The sequence below is a fragment of the Rhagoletis zephyria genome, unplaced genomic scaffold (assembly GCF_001687245.7).
Source record: "Rhagoletis zephyria isolate East Lansing unplaced genomic scaffold, Rhagoletis_zephyria_1.1 Rzeph_scaffold_00032, whole genome shotgun sequence".
NCBI lineage: Eukaryota > Metazoa > Arthropoda > Insecta > Diptera > Tephritidae > Rhagoletis > Rhagoletis zephyria.
Window position 1 is genome coordinate 468,769 of NW_016157116.1, and position 22,979 is coordinate 491,747.

Genomic DNA, 22,979 nt, shown 5'->3' on the forward strand with positions numbered 1-22,979 from the left:
GTAGCATACCTCACGGAGGTCCTCAATTTGTCTATGACCACTCTCATCATTCCTGATGTGTGGAAATCTGGGAGAGTGGTCCCACTGCTGAAACCGGGGAAGCCCGCCAACAGGGGAGACTCTTATCGCCCGATAACGCTCCTTTCCCCGGTCGCGAAGACACTTGAGGCCCTGCTGCTCCCATACTTCACCTGCCACCTAACCCCAGCGAAACATCAGCATGGCTTCCGTAAAGTGCACAGCACAACAACAGCACTTAACGCCATAAACACCCAGATAACTCGTGGCCTAAATCGCAACCGCCCCTGTGAGAGAACTGTCCTAGTAGCGTTGGACTTGTCAAAGGCGTTTGACACCGTCTGCCATTCCACGCTGCTAGAAGACATTGAGGCCTCCTCTCTCCCACAGGGACTGAAGCGATGGTCGGCGAATTATATGAGTGGTCGACAATCATCAGTAATCTTCAGAGATCAAACCTCGAAACCAAGAAGAATAAAACAAGGGGTTCCACAAGGTGGTGTTCTCTCCCCCTTACTTTTTAACTTCTACATCTTGAAACTCCCCCAGCCTCCTGAAGGAGTTTCCCTGATCCCGTACGCTGATGATAGTTCGATTTTGGCGTCTGGGAATGGAATTGATGACCTCTGCTCAAAAGTAAACGGCTATCTCTCCAGCCCTTCTCGCTTCTTCACTGCAAGGAGCCTAACCCTCTCCCCAACGAAATCAACGGCGACCCTCTTCACCACCTGGACGAAGGAGGTCAGGCTAGAATTAGGCATTCACCTCGACGGCACACCTATACCGACAGTGAACAACCCAAAAATTTTAGGGTTTACCTTTGATAGCCTGCTCTCCTTCTCCGCGCACACAACCGCAGCTGTCAACAAAGTACAGAGCCACAACAAGGTCCTCAAGTCGCTCGCCGGCAGCACTTGGGGCAAAGACAAAGAAACGTTGCTGGCAACATACAAGGCAATAGGCCGGCCGGTTTTGAACTACGCAGCGCCAGTGTGGTCGCCTGGGACTAGTAGGACGCAGTGGACGAAGTTACAGACTTGTCAGAACGCCGCACTCCGGACAGCGACTGGGTGCCTTCTGATGACGCCTGAGCACCACCTGCACAGCGAGGCCTAAGTGCTCCCGGTAAGGGGACACAACAAAATGCTCTGTAAGCAGTTTCTGGTGGGGTGCCACAGAAGCGAACGCCCCAACAGACCACTGCTGGAGGAGGAGCCTCCGCCCAGGCACGTCAGGGGGCACCTATTCGTGTACAAGGACGCAGTCCAGACCCACACAGACCAACCACTGGACCCAATGACGTACAGACAAGCGATTAACGACATTCATAGGGAGTCAGTCTCCCCCTACCTCGACTCCCGGTCTAAGAATGTCGTTATCGGAGCTCAATCACCACCTGTGGAAGAGACGGAGCTTCAACTACCTAGAGGGACCCGCGTTACCCTGGCTCAGTTACGGTCTGGATATTGTAGCCGCCTAAACAGCTACCTGTCCAGACTCGACCCAAACATCCCAAATGAGTGCCCGGCATGTGGAGACTCCCCCCACGACACCAACCACCTCTTCACATGCCAGCTCAATCCGACTCAACTAACACCCCTCTCCCTTTGGTCCGACCCCATCGAAACAGCTCGTTTCCTGGGCCTACCGTTAGTTGAGCTTGACGATAATGATTAAAAGTTGACCCGAAACAGGCGGGGCTTAGTAGTGCCGCTACAACAACAACAATCAATCAAGACCCCGAGATATTTTGCATACGGCTTGGACTCTTAAAGGTCTCCTAATCTGATTTTCACTTTTTCCGCCTTTTGTCGGCTTCTGATAAGAACGGCTTCCGTCTTGTGGGCTGCCACGGTTAGCGATTTTTCTCTTAACCACTCCTCAGCTACTTTTATAACTCTCTGCGATGGCTACTATTTTGTCCAGCGTCTTAGCTGTAACGACGATGCACGATGAATTTTTGCAGGTACCTTGGTACATTTAGGCTGTCAAGCACGTTTAGTATTTCTTTCCAGTTCGCGGAATTAAATGCATTTTTGACATCTAAGGTTACCACCAGACAGTACTGTTTGGCGCCTCCTAGGCAACGCTTTCCGTCTATTGCCTTTTGAGCGATTGTTTTAACAGTCTCAATTGCATCTACTGCCGCGTGCTTTTTTTCTAAATCCCTGTTGGTTTTTTGACAGCTGCTTGTCCGTAAATAATTCCAGACGGCTTTTGATGATGTGCTCGAAAACCCTTCCAGTAGAGTCTAGCATGCACAAGGGGCGAAAATTACTTGGAGATGATGGGTTTGCGGCTTTTGGTACAAGTACCAATTTTCGGAGCTTTCATATATTTAGAAATACCCCCTTTTGCAGGTAAGTATTAAACACCCTTGCAAATACCTCCGGCCTGGTACTGATCGCCTTCTTAAGGGCGATGTTTGGGACACCGTCTGGTCCTGGCGCTTTATTAACCATGATTTTGCGTTCCCCCTTGAGCACTTCTTCCATAGATACAATCGGGATACAATGAGGAAAGAGTTCCTTCACAATTTGCTCGATGAGTATTGGGCAAGTTGGTTCCGTGGTTTTCTTTAGCTTTTTCATTACTAGCTTATAGGCAAATCCCCACGGGTTACTATTGACTCCAACACATAGCTCTTTAAATATTGTTCGCTTCTGTCCCGGATTGCATCCCTAAGCAGCTTCTGCTATCCACGTATGCCTGTCTCAGCTGTAGGACATTTGTTGCGTAACGCGAACGCTGGCATATGCGTCTACCTATGTTGCACTGCAATCGCAGTAGCGCGATGTGGTCGTTCCACCAGTACATAGGGTTGTGTCTTTTGCGGCGGCTTTGCCGCATCATAGTGATATCGCATACCGTTGCAATCGCCCTCATAAGCTCCGCCGCTTACGGTTCCACTGATAGCGATGTTTCTGCCTCGTTGAAAGCTACTTCAAACAGCTTTTCGTCGAAGTGTTTGGCTTCCCAACCTCTGTTTATATTGGGGAACGCCGTGCTTGCGCTTATTTTGTCGATATTAATTACGACTGCGCGGTGGTCGCTGTGGGTGTAGCAGTCCTGATATGCCATTTAGCATATCTGCTCAACCCTCCGCTTATGAATGACAGGTCTATGATGGATTCAGTCCCGTTTCTGAAAAAGGCATTCTCGCTGCCGTTATTGAACAACACCAAGTTGAGGAAGGCAAGTGCATCGCGTGCATCAACTGCCCGCGCATTAAAGTCTCCTGCGATGAGTGCTGCGCTTCTTAGCCTAGCGTCGTTGACTAGTTCGGTAATGATTATAACGAAGCTAGCCAGGTCTGTACTGGGTGGAATATAGCAACTATAGCCGTATATGTTGTTTATTTTTGCGCACACGAACCCGACCGTTGACGAAGATGCTACGTGGTGTTTCAGAGAATTTCCGCAGCTCCAAATAGCGCATTTTCCAGTTGAATCACTAATCCACGAAACTTCCTTCCTGTTTTTATATTGTTCGCTTAGTATTGCTACGTCTATGCCTAGCTCATACACCGTCTGGCCAAGAAGGTCTTGGGCCGCTTCGCAGTGGTTTAGGTTGAGCTGTAGCACCTTCATAGTGTTTGTATTTTTACCATCGATGATTTCACCTGCTGGAATGCTGGACATTTGGGCTCCCAATCGCGTGACTGGCATTTGCTACGCCCTTTTTGTGGCACAGTGCACATGATGGTGGGTTCGAACTATTGCTCGCCTTATGGTCTGGTTTGCCGCATCTGCAGCAGAGGCTAGAACGGTCCTGTTCACTTCGGCAGTTACGTGCCACGTGTCCGAAATCATGGCATTTGAAGCATCTAGTGAGGCTCACTTCTTCCCTTATACGGCATATAACCCACACGATACGAATTTTCGATTTGTCCAAGATCTTCTGCGCGATTGTTAATGGCAGACTGACTGTGCATGTTTGGGTTCCTCCATAGGCTGCGCGCATGGATCGAATCGCTGATGGCACGATTGGTTCGCCTTCAAGGCTAACTCTTATCGCCTCAAGCACTTCATCCATCGATGTAACCTCATCAATGTCTTTTACCTCCAGGAGGGTCTGTTGCGTAAGGGAACGAACCTGAGCCTTTTCGCCCAGTATTGTTTCTACCGCAGTTTTAAGTTTCTGAGTAGCAGGATCTGCTTGTTTTTTGAGCTCCAGCAAAAGTTCGTCATTCGACGTCTTCCTTATGTTTTTAACACTTTGACTAAGCACCTTTAGAGATATGCAGTGTGAAAATTTCGGTTTGTATGGGTGGCGCCGCGCCCCCTTTTAAAATAACCTCAATTTTTCTCCATGAGTTTGCGATTGTTTTTGTATATCCCCATACCATGTTCGAGTACTTTACCATGAACACTTCCAGAGATATGCAGTATAAAAAAAATTCGGTTTGTATAACCACAATTTCTTCTCCATGAGTATGCAAATATTTTAATATATCTCGATACCATGTTCGAGTACTCTACCATTAACACTTCCAGAGATATGCAATATGAAAAGTTCGGTTTGTATGGGAGGTGCCACGCCCCCTGCACCTACTGGTATGAAATATACTTTACATGCGATTCTCATACCTACCATATATGTACAAAAAATTTCATAAAGATCTTTATGAAATTTATAAAATTTAATTTCAAAAAACATAAAATTTAAATTAAAAAAATTCATAAAATTTATAAAATTTAAATGAAAACATTTTTCAATAACCATTAATTTAAGTTTGTTTGGACCGATAAACCATGATTCTTGGTTTTTGGCGGAAACGCATGTTGTTTTCCAAACGTAATTTCGTTATTACCACAGCCTGTGAATATAATATATATACCATTATATATAACATTTTTTATGTTATATTATTCCACACCATATTATATTATGTTTTGTTATTTTTTTGTTACTTTAAGGTGACAGGTAACAAGGTCAACGGAAATAAGGTCAATTGACTTTATTTCCCACCCTGGTGCGAAATAAAGTCAATTGACATTATTACCTTTTCAAAAGCGAAATAAACTCAACAAAAAATTGTAAATAAAGTCATTGACGCTATTTCCTCATTCAAATGGAAATAGCGTCAACAATGCTTATAGTAAGTCGATTCATAGAAAAAAATTTTGTTCTTACAATAAACATTGCCCCGAAAGATTTGTTTTTAATAGATGAAAAAGGTTATTGCCAAATCTTCATTGTGTTGCTATTAATCCACACACAATCATGATCCACAATCCACCAATTGATTTTATTAAAAAATTTAAAATTACGAATATTGTATAAACACGATGCGAAAAACTAAACGCAAAACGCAGCTGGAATACGAAAAATATTTGAAGAGAGAGTGTAGAAATTATCCAGAACTTGCAAAACATATTTAGTTTGGCCTCCGCCAAACACCGGATCTATGTTAACTTTTCTAAAGCTGACTGGAAAGGTTACGCGGAGTTTACTGAAAACACCTTCACATCGCTCCCCACACCAACCGACGTCCACCTCGGTGAACGTAAGTTCCGCAGGGCTATCACTGCTGCTGCAGCCCGCTTCATACCGGCAGGGTGCATATCGGACCCACGTCCAAACTTCCCTGCCGAAGCGGCTGTTTTAGCAAATGAGCGTGATAGCCTTCGTCAGGCCGATCCCGGAGATCCCCGTATCAGGGATCTCAACGCGGAGATTCGGCAACTTGTAAACGTACATAAGCGGAAGAAGTGGGAGGAGCATCTGAAGACTTGCAACTTCACCTCTGGTGTGAGCAAGCTTTGGTCAACCGTGAGGTCATTGTCTAATCCGACGAAGCACGACGACAGAGTCGAAATTTCCTTCGGCGACCATGCTTCGTCGGACCCGGAGCGATGCGCGAGCTATTTTAGCCGGCAGTTCATACTGCATCCTCCGGTGGACAAAGCCAAGCGTCGAGTGACCAGAAGGCTGCACAAACTGCCAACAACTTGTGCCCCCCTTGCTTTCACTTGCGGTGAAGTTCAGGTGGCCATCGGGAAGGCGAAAGCCTCCAAAGCCATGGGTCCCGACGGAATATGCATGCTGATGCTGAAAAATTTGGGTCCTGCGGGGGTAGCGTACCTAACGGAGGTCCTCAATTTGTCAATGGCCACTCTCATCATCCCAGACATCTGGAAGGTGGGGAGAGTGGTCCCACTGCTCAAACCGGGGAAACCTGCCAACAAAGGAGATTCGTATCGTCCGATTACACTCCTTTCCCCGGTAGCGAAGACACTCGAGGCCTTGCTACTCCCGTACTTCACAAATCACCTGACCCCAGCGAAGCATCAGCATGGTTTCCGTAAAGTGCACAGCACAACAACAGCACTTAACGCCATAAACACTCAGATAACTCGTGGCCTTAACCGTAACCGTCCCTGTGAGAGAACGATTCTAGTAGCGTTGGACTTGTCAAAGGCGTTTGACACCGTCTGCCATTCCACGCTACTAGAAGATATAGAGGCCTCCTCTCTCCCACAGAGGCTCAAACGGTGGTCGGCAAATTATCTAAGTGGTCGACATTCGTCGGTAATGTTTAGAGACAAAACGAGTAAGCAGCGAAAAATAAAACAGGGGGTTCCTCAGGGTGGTGTCCTTTCCCCGCTACTGTTTAACTTTTACATTTCAAAGCTCCCTCAACCACCAGAGGGAGTCTCGATTGTCTCCTATGCCGACGATTGCTCGATCATGGCGACTGGGAATGGAATTGATGACCTGTGTTCGAAAGTAAACGGCTATCTCTCCGAACTTTCTCGCTTCTTCACTGCAAAGTGTCTAGCCCTCTCCCCTACGAAATCCTCCGCGACCCTGTTCACAACCTGGACGAAGGAGGTCAGGCTACCGCTGGGGATTCACGTCGATGACACACCAATTCCGACGGTGAATAACCCCAAAATACTCGGAGTAACATTCGACAGCCTGCTCTCCTTCTCTGCGCACTCAACCGCTATTGTCAATAAAGTACAGAGCCGCAACAAGGTCCTCAAGTCGCTAGCCGGCAGTACTTGGGGCAAAGACAAAGAAACGTTGCTGGCAACATACAAGGCAATAGGCCGGCCGGTTTTGAACTACGCAGCGCCAGTGTGGTCGCCAGGGACTAGTAGGACGCAGTGGACGAAGCTACAGACTGTACAGAACACCGCACTCAGGACAGCGACAGGATGCCTCTTGATGTCGCCTGAACACCACCTGCACGGCGAGGCGCAAATGCTCCCTGTAAAGGAGCATAATATAATGCTCTGCAAGCAGTTCCTGATCGGGAGCCACAGAAGTGGCCACCCAAGCAGACAGCTGCTTGCAGAGGAGCCCTCGCCTAGGCACGTCAGGAGGCATCTATATGAACTGACGGACGAAGTCCAGAGGTTCATTAAGCAACCTCTGGACCCGACAGCCTACAGACAGGCCCTGAACGGCATTCACAGGGACTCAGTCTCGAGTTATGTAGACTCTAGACCTGTGAATGCCGTTCTAGGCACACCACCCCCGGACATTGACGAGACGGAGCTTCATCTGCCTCGGGAGACGCGCACCACACTTGCACAACTTCGCTCCGGCTACTGCAGCAGGTTAAACTCCTACCTGAGTAGGCTGAATGAGGATGTGCCTAATGAATGTCCGGCATGCGGAGAGACCCCACATGACTCGAAACATCTCTTCGCATGCCCGGCAAACCCGACATCCCTAACGACCTTGTCCTTATGGGCAAACCCCGCAGAAGCTGCACGCTTCCTAGGGTTGCCGTTAGTGGAACTTGACGACAACGACTGAGATACCAACCGATCTGGGCGGGGTTGTTGTAGCCGCTACAACAACAACAACAAATTGAAGAAACAGCCCATATCCAAAAACCCCGGAGGAACACTGAAAGTATTCTGTATTTTAAATTAGCATATTTTGAACGAATTTGGAATGTCTAAGGTGGAAAAGAAACAAACCTTTCTATAAGGAAACAATTATAGAAAAGGAATTTTCTTACACTGTATTCATGTCTCCGCCAACAATTTGTGACGACATCATTTAAAAGCAGCTAAGGAGAACGACGACACTATTTATTAGATGGCACATTCAACAAGCCAATGTGCCAAAATGCGGGTATAAACAATTATTGATTACTTAATATCGGAACCGAGATCACGTAAGTTAATTGATTGGTTTTCACACACTTTTGAAACACAAATTATATGATTTTTTACTGCAGACAAGTTGTTGCCAAAACACAGCAGAAATCTTCCAATAACCTTTAAAAAATTAAAAATTTGAAATGTCGAGGGCTTAAATTCATTAATACCCTCTATCTGCAATTTGCACAAAAACTAATTTGTGATTTTAGAAACCATCTGGGACTTATTACCTGCCATCACTGATATATTACTTCTGATTTCCAATTTATAATAGTGTAAACTCTTCTGTCAAGCGTTATATAAAGTAGCGTTACCACCGATGACAGTTAAATCTTAGGTGGATTTTTATATCAGAATCTCATCTTTGTGAAAAGTGTACAGATAGAGGGTATTATTGAATATAAGCCTTTGATTTGTAAAATATATACAAATTTTATTTCAACGTATAAATCTACCTGTAGCGTAGCGTGACAAAGTGTGGCGCGCGGGGTACGCGGTCCGCCGACAAGCTAAGCAAATTTAATGTTTGAAAGAGCAATCATGTCAATAAATTTTATCTCGCTTTTGAAGAGGTAATAATGTGGTGCGAAATAAAGTCAATTGACCTTATTTCCGTTGATCTTAGTACCTGTCACCTATTGTAAATTATGCATATGGGGCGATTCACGTCAAATATCTCAGGCGCGCTTAGCGCTGCAAAACAAGCTAATTTTCGATTAGCTGGAAAGCAGACAGAAAATGGGAAAAATAATTCGAAAACTATGATTTTTTAACGGGCTATCCGATGGTTCTATGCGTTTTCCGAAATTTTCCCTTTTTCATGGTGAAAATTCGGAACGAAAAATTTATTTGTAATTTTTCTCGATTATGGTCATTTTTAATATTGTTTTAAGTTATCTCAATGGAAATATCAGGCTTTTTTACATAAAAGTTTTTAATAAAAAGGGGACTTTTTTTTGTCTTTTCGGGCTAGAAAAGCGTTTTAAAACGCGCGTTGTATCATTTCGGCTAAGTTTGCTTGCACGAAATAATCCCTGCAGTAAAATTTAGAGACAGTCTCTTAAAGCGCTAGTTCCGCCCTACACATTTCAGAACCATCTCTGATCTAGTGGAAAACGGCTGCAGAGAGGGACAGTTAAAACTTTCGGTGTTTAGTTGCGCTCTGTTGAGAAGTAAATGCAGAAATTCTCACTTCTCGTACAATACGAAAATAGCTCAGCGGGAAGACCTCCGACTCCAACATCGTTGTTCACGAGTTCAAATCGCGGTGAAGGCAGTTGTGATTTTCAGATTTAAGAAATTTAAATTAATGAGTGCCGCTTAAAAATTGAAGAGAAAGTGATCAAATTTAATATAAACAAAATAAAAAAAATAAATAAAAATTTAATAGAATGCAATCTCTAAAAGAACAGAAAAAACGAAAAAATATAAAAAAAATCTAATAATCAGAATTTTTTTAAATAAAAAACTTATTGTCGCAGATGTGTCCAAAATGGAACCAGTGCAGAACTAGTTCAAAAGTTCTGCAGAGGAGTGCAATTTCCACTTCGTGGGACATCGCCATGTAAAAAGAGACAGTTGAAAGCATTGCGTTGGGATAGATCAAGAACCAGTACCGCCTCTTAAACGGCTAGTTCTGCGCTAGTCTTGAACTAGCGCGATTTACTGCAGGGAAAACATCAATCTGTGATAGCAGATTTTAGCAAAATTATCATTTAAACTCGCTATATCTCAGTCGTTTGTGTATCGATTGATTTGAATTTTTAACACAACTACAAACTATTCCAAGGAATTTAAGTTCAGCAACACTTCTTCATACTTAGTACAAACAAAACCAAAGGTTTTTCAACTTTTTTTTATGAGAATTGATAGCATGGTTTTTTTTTTTCAAATGCAAAAGTTGTGTTATAAAGTTTGAAACAATTTTTTGTTTTAAAACACTACTGTTACAATGTTATTATTATGGTTAGCAGATTAGCGCGCTCTAAAAGGCTTTATAACTCAGAAAAATAAAAAATGCCAATTTTTTATTAATGCAATATTAAAACGACCAATAACCTTTAGAAGGTGCAATATGTAACCAATAGCTCGATTTCTTACTACCTGGAGCAAAATATGCTATTGAAACTAGCAATATAACTAGTACGAAAACGATAATTCTTACCGAACTCGCTGCAGGGTAAGTAAGCTTTGCCCACTTGCCAAAAATTGTACGAAAAACCCAATTTGTTTGCTAAGGCGATATTGTAAATACAAATTTGAAGAAAATGATAAAGAATTCCTTAGCCACAATGCGCAAAAGAATTTAAATAAACGCATAAATTTGAGGCCGGTATTAAAAAAAAGTTGCTTAACTTCATAAATTATTACCTGGTTTCCGTAAATGGAGCATCAAGTTATATGATATAATTTTCCTATTTGAGAAATTTTTTTTTGCAATAAACGATTTTCAAACTGGAAAAAATAAATGAAAAAGAAGAACCTCGAAACAGTCTAATACCATGTTCGGACTAATATCGAAAACATGTTTTCACAGAAAAAAGTGGTTTTCATATGAAATTTTTCAAAAAAGCCCAGTCTTCGCTGAAAACTACTTGAAATTAATTTTAATTGGTGTGTGCACTAGTTTGTTCCATTTATTTATCGAATTAGAAGTCATATTTTATCATCATTAATATGCCAGTTCGGGTTTATTTTTGATTCGCTGGCCAAATTAAAATAAGAATAAAAAAAAAGTTGTGAAGTGATGGGATGAAAGGAGTGAACTTGTGTGTTGGATTCATGGCAGCCGAAAATTGACGATCTGCGCGAGCATCGTGGAAATGGTCACTTTATTGATGAGATGGCATAGGAGCTGCAGCGACATTGTATCGTGTTCACACCCGCAGAAGTCAAATCAAAGTGCACAATTTAATAAAAAAATTAGGCAAGTGGCATATGTAGTACATTGAAAATGAAAATGTTGATAATTAACAGCATAATAAAGTACCTACAGAAAGGAAAATGTAGCAGTTGCGCCACCCGGTGGTTCGCCCTCACAGTGGAACTTCAGTAAGAAAGTTTATTGGTTTTTATTTGTTGAACAAGCCAGCTCCGAGTTGCTGATTTTACTGGAAGATACTTTATTGTTGTTGTTGTTCTTGTTGTTGTTGTTGTTGTTATAGCAGCACTACTAAGTCCCGCCTATTTCGGTTCATCATTGTCGTCAAACTGTTTCAATAGGGTCGGACCAAAAGGAGATGGGTGTCAGTCGAGTAGGATTGAGCTGGTATATGAAGAGGTGGTTGGTGTCATGCGGGGAGTCTCCACATGCCGGGCCCTCATTGGGGATATTGGGGTCGAGTCTGGACAGGTAGCTGTTGAGGCGGATACAATATTCAAACCGTAACTGAGCCAGGATAACGCGGGTCTCTCTTTTGGTAGTTGAAGCTCCACCACTTCTACAGGTAGTGATTGTGCTCCAATCACGGCATTCATAGGCCGGCAGTCGAGGCAAGTGGTGACCGACTTCCTATGAATGTTGATGTTCGCTCGTCTTCTTTGTCTTATTCATGTGTTCTTTCTTCATCTCCACAATCGTCGGCGTCAACGTGGAGTACGTTAACACCAGTGGCATAACCAGCGAGCTTTTGAGCAAAAAGCGAAACCATTTTCAGAGGCAATAAATCATTACTTGACTTGTACCGAAATGAGAAATAAAAATGGTAATTTAATTGCTTTATAGATAAAGTATTAATTTATTTACTATCCGGCCCCGTATGCGCTTAATGTCTACATAAGTATGCACATACACGCATTTCGAGAAAACCGGTGGCAACCCTATTAAAAAATGTAAAGCCTTATTGCAAAAAAAAACCGAATGGCCAAGCGCTTTCATTTGACATCTTATGCTTTTAATAATTTAGACAGGTGGCCAAAAAATAAAACCTTATTGCATATCCCTCTTTTTTCGTATTCCAACGAACAGCCCAAATCTTATAATTTTTCGCATAGGTGGCAACCCTCTTCGAAAAAATAAAACCTTATTGCACATCTGAAGACCTCATTTTTATACCCGACCGCACTTGTGCACAAGGGTATATTAATTTTGTTCACATAACGGTTGTTTGTAACAGAGAACAAAACGGATCGAGATAGATATAGACAAATATGTACATAAATGCTCAGAATGAATAGAGAAATCGATTAAGCCGTGTCTGTCTGTCCGTCCGTCTGTCCGTCTGTCCGTCCGTCCGTGTACACGATAACTCGATCAAAAATTGAAATATCGCAACAAAATTTGGTATGTAGGTTTAGTAACTACTGAAGATTATTCACTCAAAATTGATATTTACAACAATTTTTAGATAAAAAAGAAAAATATTAAAAACTTCTGGAAAATGGGCGTAGCCACGCCCACTTATGGTTACATGTGTATATCTTGGTAACGGCTGCACCAATTTTTTCCAAACTTGGCACAGTTGTTGGCCTTGGTGCAGCATACTAAATGGCCGAAAATTTAAAAAATCGGACAATAACCACGCCCACATCCCATATAACGGTAATTTAGAGAAGTACAAAATCTTCCATAAATCAGTAAATATCAGGGACCGTAACGGTTATAAGTTTTATTATAAAAATCACTTTGTAATCGTTAGTAACTGAGTTTTATTTTTTGCTCGGAAAATAATGGTTACGTTTTAAGTTTTATTTTTTGCTCGGAAAATAATGGTTACGTTTTAAGTTTTATTTTTTTGCTCGTAAAATAATGGTTACGTTTTAAGTTTTATTTTTTGCTCGGAAAATAATCGTTATTTCTTGAGTTTTATTTTTTGCTCAGAAAATAAAACTTAATTTTTGCGTATGCGTATGCGCTTTTTTGCACTTTTTCTTTGTAAATGTGGTTATCTTTGTTTCTGCCCTGGTATCTGTATTTTCATTACCCACTCCACAGTGGCGTTAAAGGTTCAATGCAGCCGCCCCCTGTCTATTCACGCATGCGCATACGCATACGCAAAAATTAAGTTTTATTTTCTGAGCAAAAAATAAAACTCAAGAAATAACGATTATTTTCCGAGCAAAAAATAAAACTTAAAACGTAACGATTATTTTCCGAGCAAAAAATAAAACTTAAAACGTAACGATTATTTTCCGAGCAAAAAATAAAACTTAAAACGTAACGATTATTTTCCGAGCAAAAAATAAAACTTAAAACGTAACGATTATTTTCCGAGCAAAAAATAAAACTCAAAACGTAACGATTATTTTCCGAGCAAAAAATAAAACTCAAAACATAGCGATTATTTTCTGAGTAAAAAATAAAACTCAAAATATAATGATTAAACTTGATTTTTATAAGTAAAAATTAAAAAATAAAAATCAGCGCCGCTGAAGGTACTCCGAGTAATAAGAAATATATTGGTTTACTCCTTATGCACGTAGCATTTCTCTTTCCGCGTGATTTTTTGAGTTGAATTTTCAAAGGATAATCGTTATTTGCGGTCCCTGGTAAATATTAAAGTTAATTTATTCAAAATTGATGCTTGCGAAAATTCTTTACCAAGAAATACGTTTATGGTAAAATTTTTGAAAATGGGCGTGGCACCGCCCACTTATGATCACATATATGTATATCGGTAACCGTTCTACCAATTTTTACCAAACTCGCTATTTTTATTGTGCTTGCCACATAAAAGCAAAACGTTGAAAATTATAGAAATCGGACTAAAATTACGGCCGCTTTTCATATAACGGTAAATTTCAGAAATTCTCGAAACTGCAATATTTCGAAATTTAAGGACGCTAATTGACTCAAAATTGATACACACCGGCTTACCATCTAGCGGTAGCTTTCGGGAAGGTGAAAAAACATATATTTAATACTTGCGCCGGGTATTTAATGTTCGGCTCCACCCGAACTTAGACTTTCTTACTTGTTTAAATTGAAATAACTGCGCAAATCTAATGTCATTAACAAAAAGTGCGTTCACGTATTATAGGCAAGGTAGTAATTTTTAAAGAGGCGGCAACCCCACTAAAAACAAAAGCTTATTCAACCAAAAGATCTTAAATTTTTGTATACAGGTGGCAACCCTATAGAAATTCTAAGTACTAAAAATAATACACCTATCAATACAGATTACGTTAAGCAAAATCTCGTCCAAATCTGTTCTGTAATTTTCGAGATTAATAATAATAATAGATAATAGAATGGCGCTTACACATACATATGTATGCTAGTGCTTAGGCGAGTTTCTACGATTTGTGATGTCTTTATGTTGTCACACAAAGGGGAGGGACCTGCAGTTTTACGCCGACGACGAACGGCGCTTGTATTTTTTACAAGAAACTGTTTTTTATGGCGGAAATACACTCAGAGTTTTGCCATTGCCTTAGAAAACCAAATTTTTTATTTTGATGTTGGGTTGAACCGGGCTTGAACCCAAGAACTGCGGAATGGTAACGCGCACTGCTAACCACTACACCACAGCGGCCGCACATTTCAGATTGGCGTGGTGAAAAAATCTCAACTTTGCTTTATGCTATGTTAGGATCAAAGAGTAATTTTTAAATAGCTGGCAACCCAACTCAAAAAATACATTTTTTCGTGCATGCGAGGTCCATGCCCTCATTTGGTATCTCATTTTTTTATCCAAGGAACGGTGAAGCTGTTGTAATTTTTAAACAGGTGGCAACCTACTTCAAAAATAATAAATTTTTGCAGATCTATAACCTAAGCCATTTCATTTGGCAGTGATGGTGCAGAACTGATACCTTCGCTTACTGAGATTTAATTGTCCTAACAGATAACAACCCTGTTCAAAAAAAAAAATATCATTTATGCTTATGTAGAGGCCAACCGCTTTCATTTGACACCTCATTTTTTCTAATACAACGAAAGCACATAGGGGTATTTGGCCGATTTAGGCGGCCAAAATTATTTTTATAGAAATTTTAACTCAAAATGTTTAGAAAAGACGTTCTTCGACATTTAAAATTGTAAATGTTTAAAATCAAGTAAATAGAGCGGGACGTACAATTATTCCTTCAAAACAACGAAAATAAAGTTGATTAAGGTTTGACATCGATAGACTCTTATGTTGCCGTGGTCCGATTGTAGAAACACGCATACTCTCTCTCTCTCTCGGCGAGGAGAAACTTAAATATAATTAAGTTAACTGAATTACTACAATATGTGTATTAATCAAAATGGTTTTGAAAAGGCTTTATTTCTAAACAACATGTGGAAGGGTTACCACCTGTTTAAAAATCAAATTCAACTTTAATTAAGGGTATAGGACAAATGATTTTTTTTTTGATAATGTTGCTTAAAACTTTGTGTATAGTTATAATGCGTATGGAGTTGCTTGGGATATAAGTCATAAATAAAAAGATGGAAATAACCAATTTTATCTTGTAATGCAATGTATAATAAATGTGTCAAACTCTTTATTCTCGCTCTAATTGCTTCACCTGGTGTAATGAAGTATTTTTTGTGATTGTTTTGTAATTGAATTTAATACTTTTAATTTATTTTTTTTTATAGCAATGGTGCAATAACTTAACTTTAAATATAGTAATAGATTGCTACAATGTTCTAGTCAGAGAAACAATCACTTTGTCTGTGATGTTAAAAATAAATATGTCTAGTGGAAAAAAGTGTTGTTATCTTTGATGTCGTTGGAATTAGGATTATCTGTGTTCATCTACCTATATAGCTTTTTGCGTACGGATTTTCTACAAATTTTTCACGCACCAATTTTCGCCCGTGTACGGATTTTAGATTATAAACGTCTGGCAGCCCTAATTTAATTTGCATTTAAGTTAAACTGATTTACTCTTGGGTGAAATAAATGTGTGAATACCATATACATATATTATGATAATTTTCATTATTTCAGCCTGGACAAAATCCTGGGGACTTGCCCATTCAAGTCGGTAACAAAACTGAGTGTGCTCTATTGGGATTCGTGCAAGGTTTAGGAGTGAAATATCAGTCTATTCGGGACGAAATTACTGAGGACAAATTCACCCGTGTATATACTTTTAATTCGGTGCGTAAAAGTATGGGTACTGTCATACCTCGTCCAAATGGTGGTTATCGCCTGTTTTCAAAAGGAGCTTCAGAAATTATGCTAAAAAAGTATGTAACAATATGTTACGTGATATTATAAAGAAGTGTGTTTTATAATAAACAAATCTAGATGTTCTTTCATTTATGGGCATGACGGCGTTCTGGAGAAATTCACTCGTGATATGCAAGAAAGGCTGATACGTGAAGTTATTGAGCCAATGGCTTGCGATGGTTTGCGTACCATATCTGTCGCTTATCGAGATTTCGTACCTGGAAAAGCGGCTATTAACGAAGTTCATATTGATGGCGAACCGAATTGGGATGATGAAGAAAATATTATGACGAACTTAACGTGTTTATGTGTGGTAGGTATTGAAGATCCCGTCCGTCCGGAAGTTCCTGATGCTATACGTAAATGTCAACGTGCTGGTATAACTGTTCGTATGGTTACTGGAGATAACATTAACACTGCACGTTCAATTGCCTCAAAATGTGGTATACTGCGTCCAAATGAAGATTTCCTTATATTGGAAGGCAAAGAATTCAATCGTCGTATTAGGGACAGTAACGGAGATGTGAGTCAATTGCGTTTGCAATCTTTGATCATTCATATAATTTTCGTTATTTCCTATTGCATGGTTTGCGGACAGGTCCAACAACACTTGCTTGATAAAGTTTGGCCAAAGCTGCGTGTTTTGGCGCGGTCGTCGCCTACTGACAAATACACGCTTGTTAAAGGTAAGATCTTTTACATACAAGAAAAAGTGTTAGTTCATACTACTATATTTATAATAATAATTGGCAGGTATCATTGATAGTAAAGTAAGTGAAAACCGTGAAGTAGTCGCTGTAACTGGTGACGGCACCAACGATGGTCCCGCGTTGAAAAAGGCAGACGTAGGCTTTGCGATGGGCATTGCTGGCACTGACGTGGCTAAGGAGGCTTCAGATATTATATTGACAGATGATAATTTCAGCAGCATTGTGAAAGCGGTGATGTGGGGACGTAACGTGTATGATTCCATTGCTAAATTTTTGCAGTTTCAACTGACTGTCAATGTTGTTGCTGTAATTGTTGCATTTATTGGTGCATGTGCTGTGCAGGACTCACCACTTAAAGTAATTTCCTTTAAAATTGTAATTATGGCCCTATAGTGAATACAACTGATAGTCGATGGGCAAACATATACTAAAATTCGCATTGAGTATGGCAGCTCGCTGGCTGTCGGCTACTGACTCTGGGAGCGCAATTTTCTGTTTTCTGCTTATGAATATTTTGCTATTTCTTTACATAAATTGTCAAACACATTGGATCAAAGTTACAAATAACTTCGAAATAAGATTAATCTCTATTCATAACCCACAGTACATACGGATAACAGACCAGCAATTGGACACCAGTCGCCTTTCATAATAGGGCCATGCGAAAATTTAAAAACACGTTTATATATATGTATATATTATCAACTCGGTAGGCTGTACAAATGTTGTGGGTAAATCTCATTATGGACACTCTTGCGTCTTTGGCCTTGGCTACTGAACTTCCAACACCTGATTTGTTATTGCGCAAACCCTACGGCCGTACCAAACCACTGATATCACGCACAATGATGAAAAACATATTAGGACAAGCCCTGTATCAGTTATTTATAATTTTCGGCCTGCTCTTTGTGGGTAAGATTTAAGTTGGCAAATAAATACTGTACTCGAATGAAAATAGTTCACCCATACAAACAAAATAATTATGTTCAACTGGTATTTATGTGTTCTGTGTATTTCAGGCGATTGGATACTTGATATTGAATCAGGTCGTGGTCAAGATCTTGGTGCCGGACCTACCCAACACTTTACTATTATATTCAATACATTCGTTATGATGACTTTATTTAATGAGATTAATGCAAGAAAAATACATGGACAAAGAAACGTGATAGAAGGTCTGCTAACAAATCCTATATTTTACACTATATGGGTTTTTACAATGATCGCCCAGGTATATTGTTTAAGAGTTCTTTAATTCTGTGTTGCATAAATAATTGCATAAATATTTCAGGTCGTAATCATACAATATGGTAAAATGGCTTTCTCCACTAAGGCATTATCTCTTGACCAATGGCTATGGTGCATATTTTTTGGCATCGGTACGTTAGTCTGGGGACAATTAATCACTTCAGTGCCTACCAGAAAATTGCCTAAAATATTATCGTAAGTAAATATTTTCGATTCAGTAGAAAGAGACACGAGCCTTACATATAAATGCACCTTTACCTACATGTATGGCTACACATACGCTTAAACAAAAATAACAGCTGTTAGAGAAATGCATAATAAAATTAATCTCATATATTAGAATTTATTAAAGTTTTTCCCACAGACGCATATACTACTATTTGAAGTTTAATGTGCACATAAGCAGCTTATAAACATCAGAAATGACGAACTTATAAACATCAGAAAGTGCTTAACAAATTAATTCGTTTGAATATACGTGTAATTAAGTTGTCTGTTTAACCCCTTTTATTACGCCTATACCGTTTGAAAGTTACATAGAACGATACAATCGATGAACAAAAAAAAAAAAATTGGAGCTGGGATGTTCTATTGAAAGTTAAATTTATGATTGCAATTAATTTCAAAAATTTCCTGTACTTTCCCTTAATTTTTCTTTATTTAACGTTGAGTAGGTATAATTGTTTTTTTTTTAATCACAAAAAAGCTAAATTGGAATAAGATGCAACTTAAATATAAGAAAACCGTCTCATATCCGTAAACTGCACAGCACAACAACAGCACTTAACGCCATAAACACCCAGATAACTCGTGGCCTAAACCGAAAGCGGCCCTGTGGGAGAACCATTCTAGTAGCGCTGGACATGTCTAAGGCGTTCAACACTGTCAGTCATTCAACGCTACTAGAAGACATAGAGGCCTCCTCTCTCCCACAGAGTGACTCAAACGGTGGTCGGCGAATTATCTGAGGGGTGGTTCCACAGGGTGGTGTCCTTTCCCCATTACTGTTTAACTTTCTCGATTGTCTCTTATGCTGACGATTGTTCGATCATGGCGTCTGGGAATAGAATTGATGACTTGTGCTCGAAAATAAACGTTTATCTCGCCGGCTTTCTCGCTTCGGAGCCTAACCCTCTCCCCTACAAAATCCTCAGCCACACTTTTTACCACGTGGACGAATGAGGCCAGACTCCAACTGGGAATTCACGTCGATGATACACCAATTCCGACGGTGAACAACCCGAAGATACTCGGAGTAACATTCGATAGTCTGCTCTCCTTCTCGGCGCATACAACCGCAATTGTCAACAAAGTACATAGCCGCAACAAGGTCCTCAAGTCGCTAGCTGGCAGCACCTGGGGCAAATACTAAGAAACGTTGCTGGCAATGTACAGGGCAATTGGCCGGCTGGTTCTGAACTACGCTGCGCCAGTGTGGTCACCGGGGACTAGTAGGACGCAGTGGATGAAGCTGCAGACTTGCCAGAACACGGTTCTTAGGACAGCGACCGGATGCCTCCTGATGTCGCCGCAACACCACCTGCACGAGGAGGCCCACATTCTTAAATGGTGTGTTTGTATGGCATATATGTACGTTCAAATTTAAAAGGCTGAAGAGTAGTAGGTACAATTTTATCTACATTTACATGAGTATTTCGTACCACATGTTAGCTTCTTCCTCTTGTTCTTTAAAATTTTTCTTTGCTCTCTCATTCCTTCGCTTTTGTGACATTACACCCGGTTGCCTTCAGCTCGATTGGCGCAATCTTTTATTCTATAAGCTTTGATGGAAATTACTAGTACACCAGGGAAAGCTGGCATTATTTCCCAAAAGCGGCTTGCGTTCTTTCAATTACATCTTTAAATCTTTCAATTTTTATTTCAGAAAGGGATATATGAAAATTTGCAAAAAGTACTTCTTGAATGTTTACACGGGAAACAGTAAGTACTATCGCTTTAGCAAGTTGTCAGAAAAATGCGCAGAAAAGCCTGCGTTGTCACGTTTATCCTCACTTTTATTCGACGACAACTTATACAAAAATTGTATTATAATTACACCAATATAATCTCGTTTTGTCATGGTATTCGTGAATCGTGCTGTTTGACAGTTGCCACTTTTCTATATTGTACAAAAGTGCGCCGTTTTTTGCGCGTGTTAGAACACGCTGTTAAAAGTTTATATTTAATTTGTCTTATGAACATGAAATGAACACAATAAAATATAATAATAAATTAATTAAAAGTTTTTTATTTTAATTTGATTAAACTACTGTTTAAAAAAATGCTAGTTTGTTTAACAATAAAATTCACAAGTTTAAAATTTCTAAGCTTTGTGAAAAACTCAGTATTCAATAAATTAAATAAACAAATAATAATAAAGTGTATCGTACATACATATACCTACACATGAAAAACATTGCAAAAAGTTTAAATTGGATTACGCAGACAAATTTTGGTTTTTTTTTACCACCTGAGCAAAACACATGTCTTTTTGTATATTTTTTGGTGCTAAATCCAATTTTCCAAGAATTTCTCTGGCACGTCAGGATTCTGAGATATCCTAACTTCAAAGTGCCAAAAAGACGAATTTTGGGGATATTTGAGGTTATATTATGAAAACAAAAAACTCTTTTGGTCGTTTCTACTTAGGGCATCTTTAGCTCTTTCCCTTAAAAATTCATTTTCGTTTGTTGCGACTCGCCGTTTCTTTCTCGAGATATACCAGTTTTAATGTACAGTACTTCGGTACTTCTTCGTAGGCATGGGTCATCATAGCACCGTTTTCGTCAGTTTGATAATATGCAAGCATTTTCAGCTCATCGGGAAGTTGCTCATCGGGAAGTTGCTCATATGACCTTCATATTTTTCATATTCCGCATGACGATTGACAAATAATGTATCCTTGTTTGAAAAGTATGTACGATTGCAATTAATCGTATTAGCACTTAACGCCCAATCAGCATTTCATAAAACCAAAAACTTTAATTGGCACTCATACCCAGACATTTGGGGCGTTGTTACATATACAGTATTGGCCAATACAATAGCACCCCCATTTCAAAGTGATATTGTTTGCCACTCATGTTTATTTATTTATTTTTAAGAATTTTCAATTAAAATACAGTTCATTCTCTCACAAAACTCACATACACTCAAGCTTAAAACTTTTTAAAAGACCGCAAAAAAGTGCAACATATTTTCACCCAAATTTCAAACTTTTTTCTCAGAAGCGGTAGAATTTTTTTGAATACACAGTTTTATAGCCCATTCAATTTTAGTCTAACAATGTGCAAGTTTCAAGTGGCTAAAAATTACCGTTGATTTTTTAGAATACTCAAAATTCTAGAGCTTCTGAGAAAAAAGTTTGAAATTTAGGTGAAAGTTTGTTGCACTTTTTTGCGGTCTTTTAAAAAGTTTAAAACATTGGTTTATATGGGTTTTATTGGAGAATGAACTGTATTTTAATTGAAAATTCTTAAAAACAAATAATTAAACATAAGTGGCAAACAATATCGCTTTGAAAGGGGGGTGCTATAGATATGTCCAATACTGTATAATTAAGAATAACAAGTAAGAAAGTCTAAGTTCAGGCGAAGCCGAACATTAAATACCCGGCGCAAGTATTAAATATATGATTATCACCTTTCCGAAAGTTACCGCTACATGGTTAGCCGGGGTGAATCAATTTTGAGTCCTTAAATTTCGAAATATTGAAGTTTCAGGCAGTTCTGACATTTACCGTTATATGAAAAGCGACCTCAATTTTAGTATTCAATAATTTTCTAAGCCTTGCTTTTGTGTGGCACGCACAATAACCATACAGAGTTTGGTACAAATTGGTAAAACGGTTACCGTGATACATATATGTGATCATAAGTGGGATAAGTCGTTGCATACGCCGATGACATTGCGATCGCGTTCAGTGGATTGTTTCCGCAAACGCTATGTGAGCTCGTCCTCTTCACGATAAGGTATAAAATGCCTTCGGTTACTCCAACCGGGGCTAAACGGCGTCCGGTTAAGTCTCGCTACAAAAGCCAAATTTCTAGGCGTTATTTTAGATAAGAAGCTGAACTGGAATGATAATATAGAGCAGCGCTATGAGAAGGCTATACTTGTGAAAGGGCCATAAGCAAGAGATGGGGCCTCAGTCCCCGGATTTGCCGATGGATATTTAAAGCAGTCGTTAGACCAATCCGCCTGTATGGAGCGTTCGTGTGGTAGCCTGCGTCAACATCAGGCTTCTCACTGACGTCAAAAGGTCCAGTAGGATGTACATAAGCGGAGCGCTCAGAACCACGCCAAAAGAAGCCCTGAACATTCCCACGACAGCCGGTTCTACGTACCGGAATGACTCGGGTTTTACAAGGGCTGTTTCGGCGATCTAACCCCGTTTAGGTCGGCGAAGTATCTCAGAAGTTGACGGTCCATAGGGCTACATTCACTACGTATTCTTCTACTCAGGGCTGGCATCGAGTCAAACCCAGGGCCAGAAACCTACACCTGCTGTGTATGCCGGAGACGATTACACCACAACTCCACCTCAGTCAAGTGTAATGCCTGCGAGGGGTGGAGTCACCTCAGAGTCTGCTCGGGACTACGGACACATAGACAGTGGACTACGTCGTACGTGGCCCCCTGTTGCTCAAACAGAGCAGCCTCCACGGCTAACCACAGTCCGCCCGAGCAGCTTCACACAGTCACCACAACACAACAACATAATAACACCACAGACCATACCACAGCCACGACAGACCACATAACACACACAA

At 40.2% G+C, this 22,979-nt stretch overlaps 1 protein-coding gene across 13 annotated transcripts in view; it reads left to right on the forward strand.

Moving 5' to 3' along the window:
- PMCA (plasma membrane calcium-transporting ATPase 3) overlaps positions 1-22,979 on the forward strand; it is a 669,337-nt gene that overhangs the window by 327,286 nt on the left and 319,072 nt on the right. For all 13 annotated transcript variants that reach the window (XM_017617971.1, XM_017617951.1, XM_017617985.1 and 10 more), the window contains 7 exons: positions 16,025-16,266; positions 16,328-16,772; positions 16,848-16,935; positions 17,003-17,316; positions 17,673-17,871; positions 17,979-18,190; positions 18,251-18,402. In XM_017617971.1, coding sequence (XP_017473460.1) covers positions 16,025-16,266; positions 16,328-16,772; positions 16,848-16,935; positions 17,003-17,316; positions 17,673-17,871; positions 17,979-18,190; positions 18,251-18,402 — 1,652 coding nt within the window. The remainder of the gene's footprint in view (positions 1-16,024; positions 16,267-16,327; positions 16,773-16,847; positions 16,936-17,002; positions 17,317-17,672; positions 17,872-17,978; positions 18,191-18,250; positions 18,403-22,979) is intronic.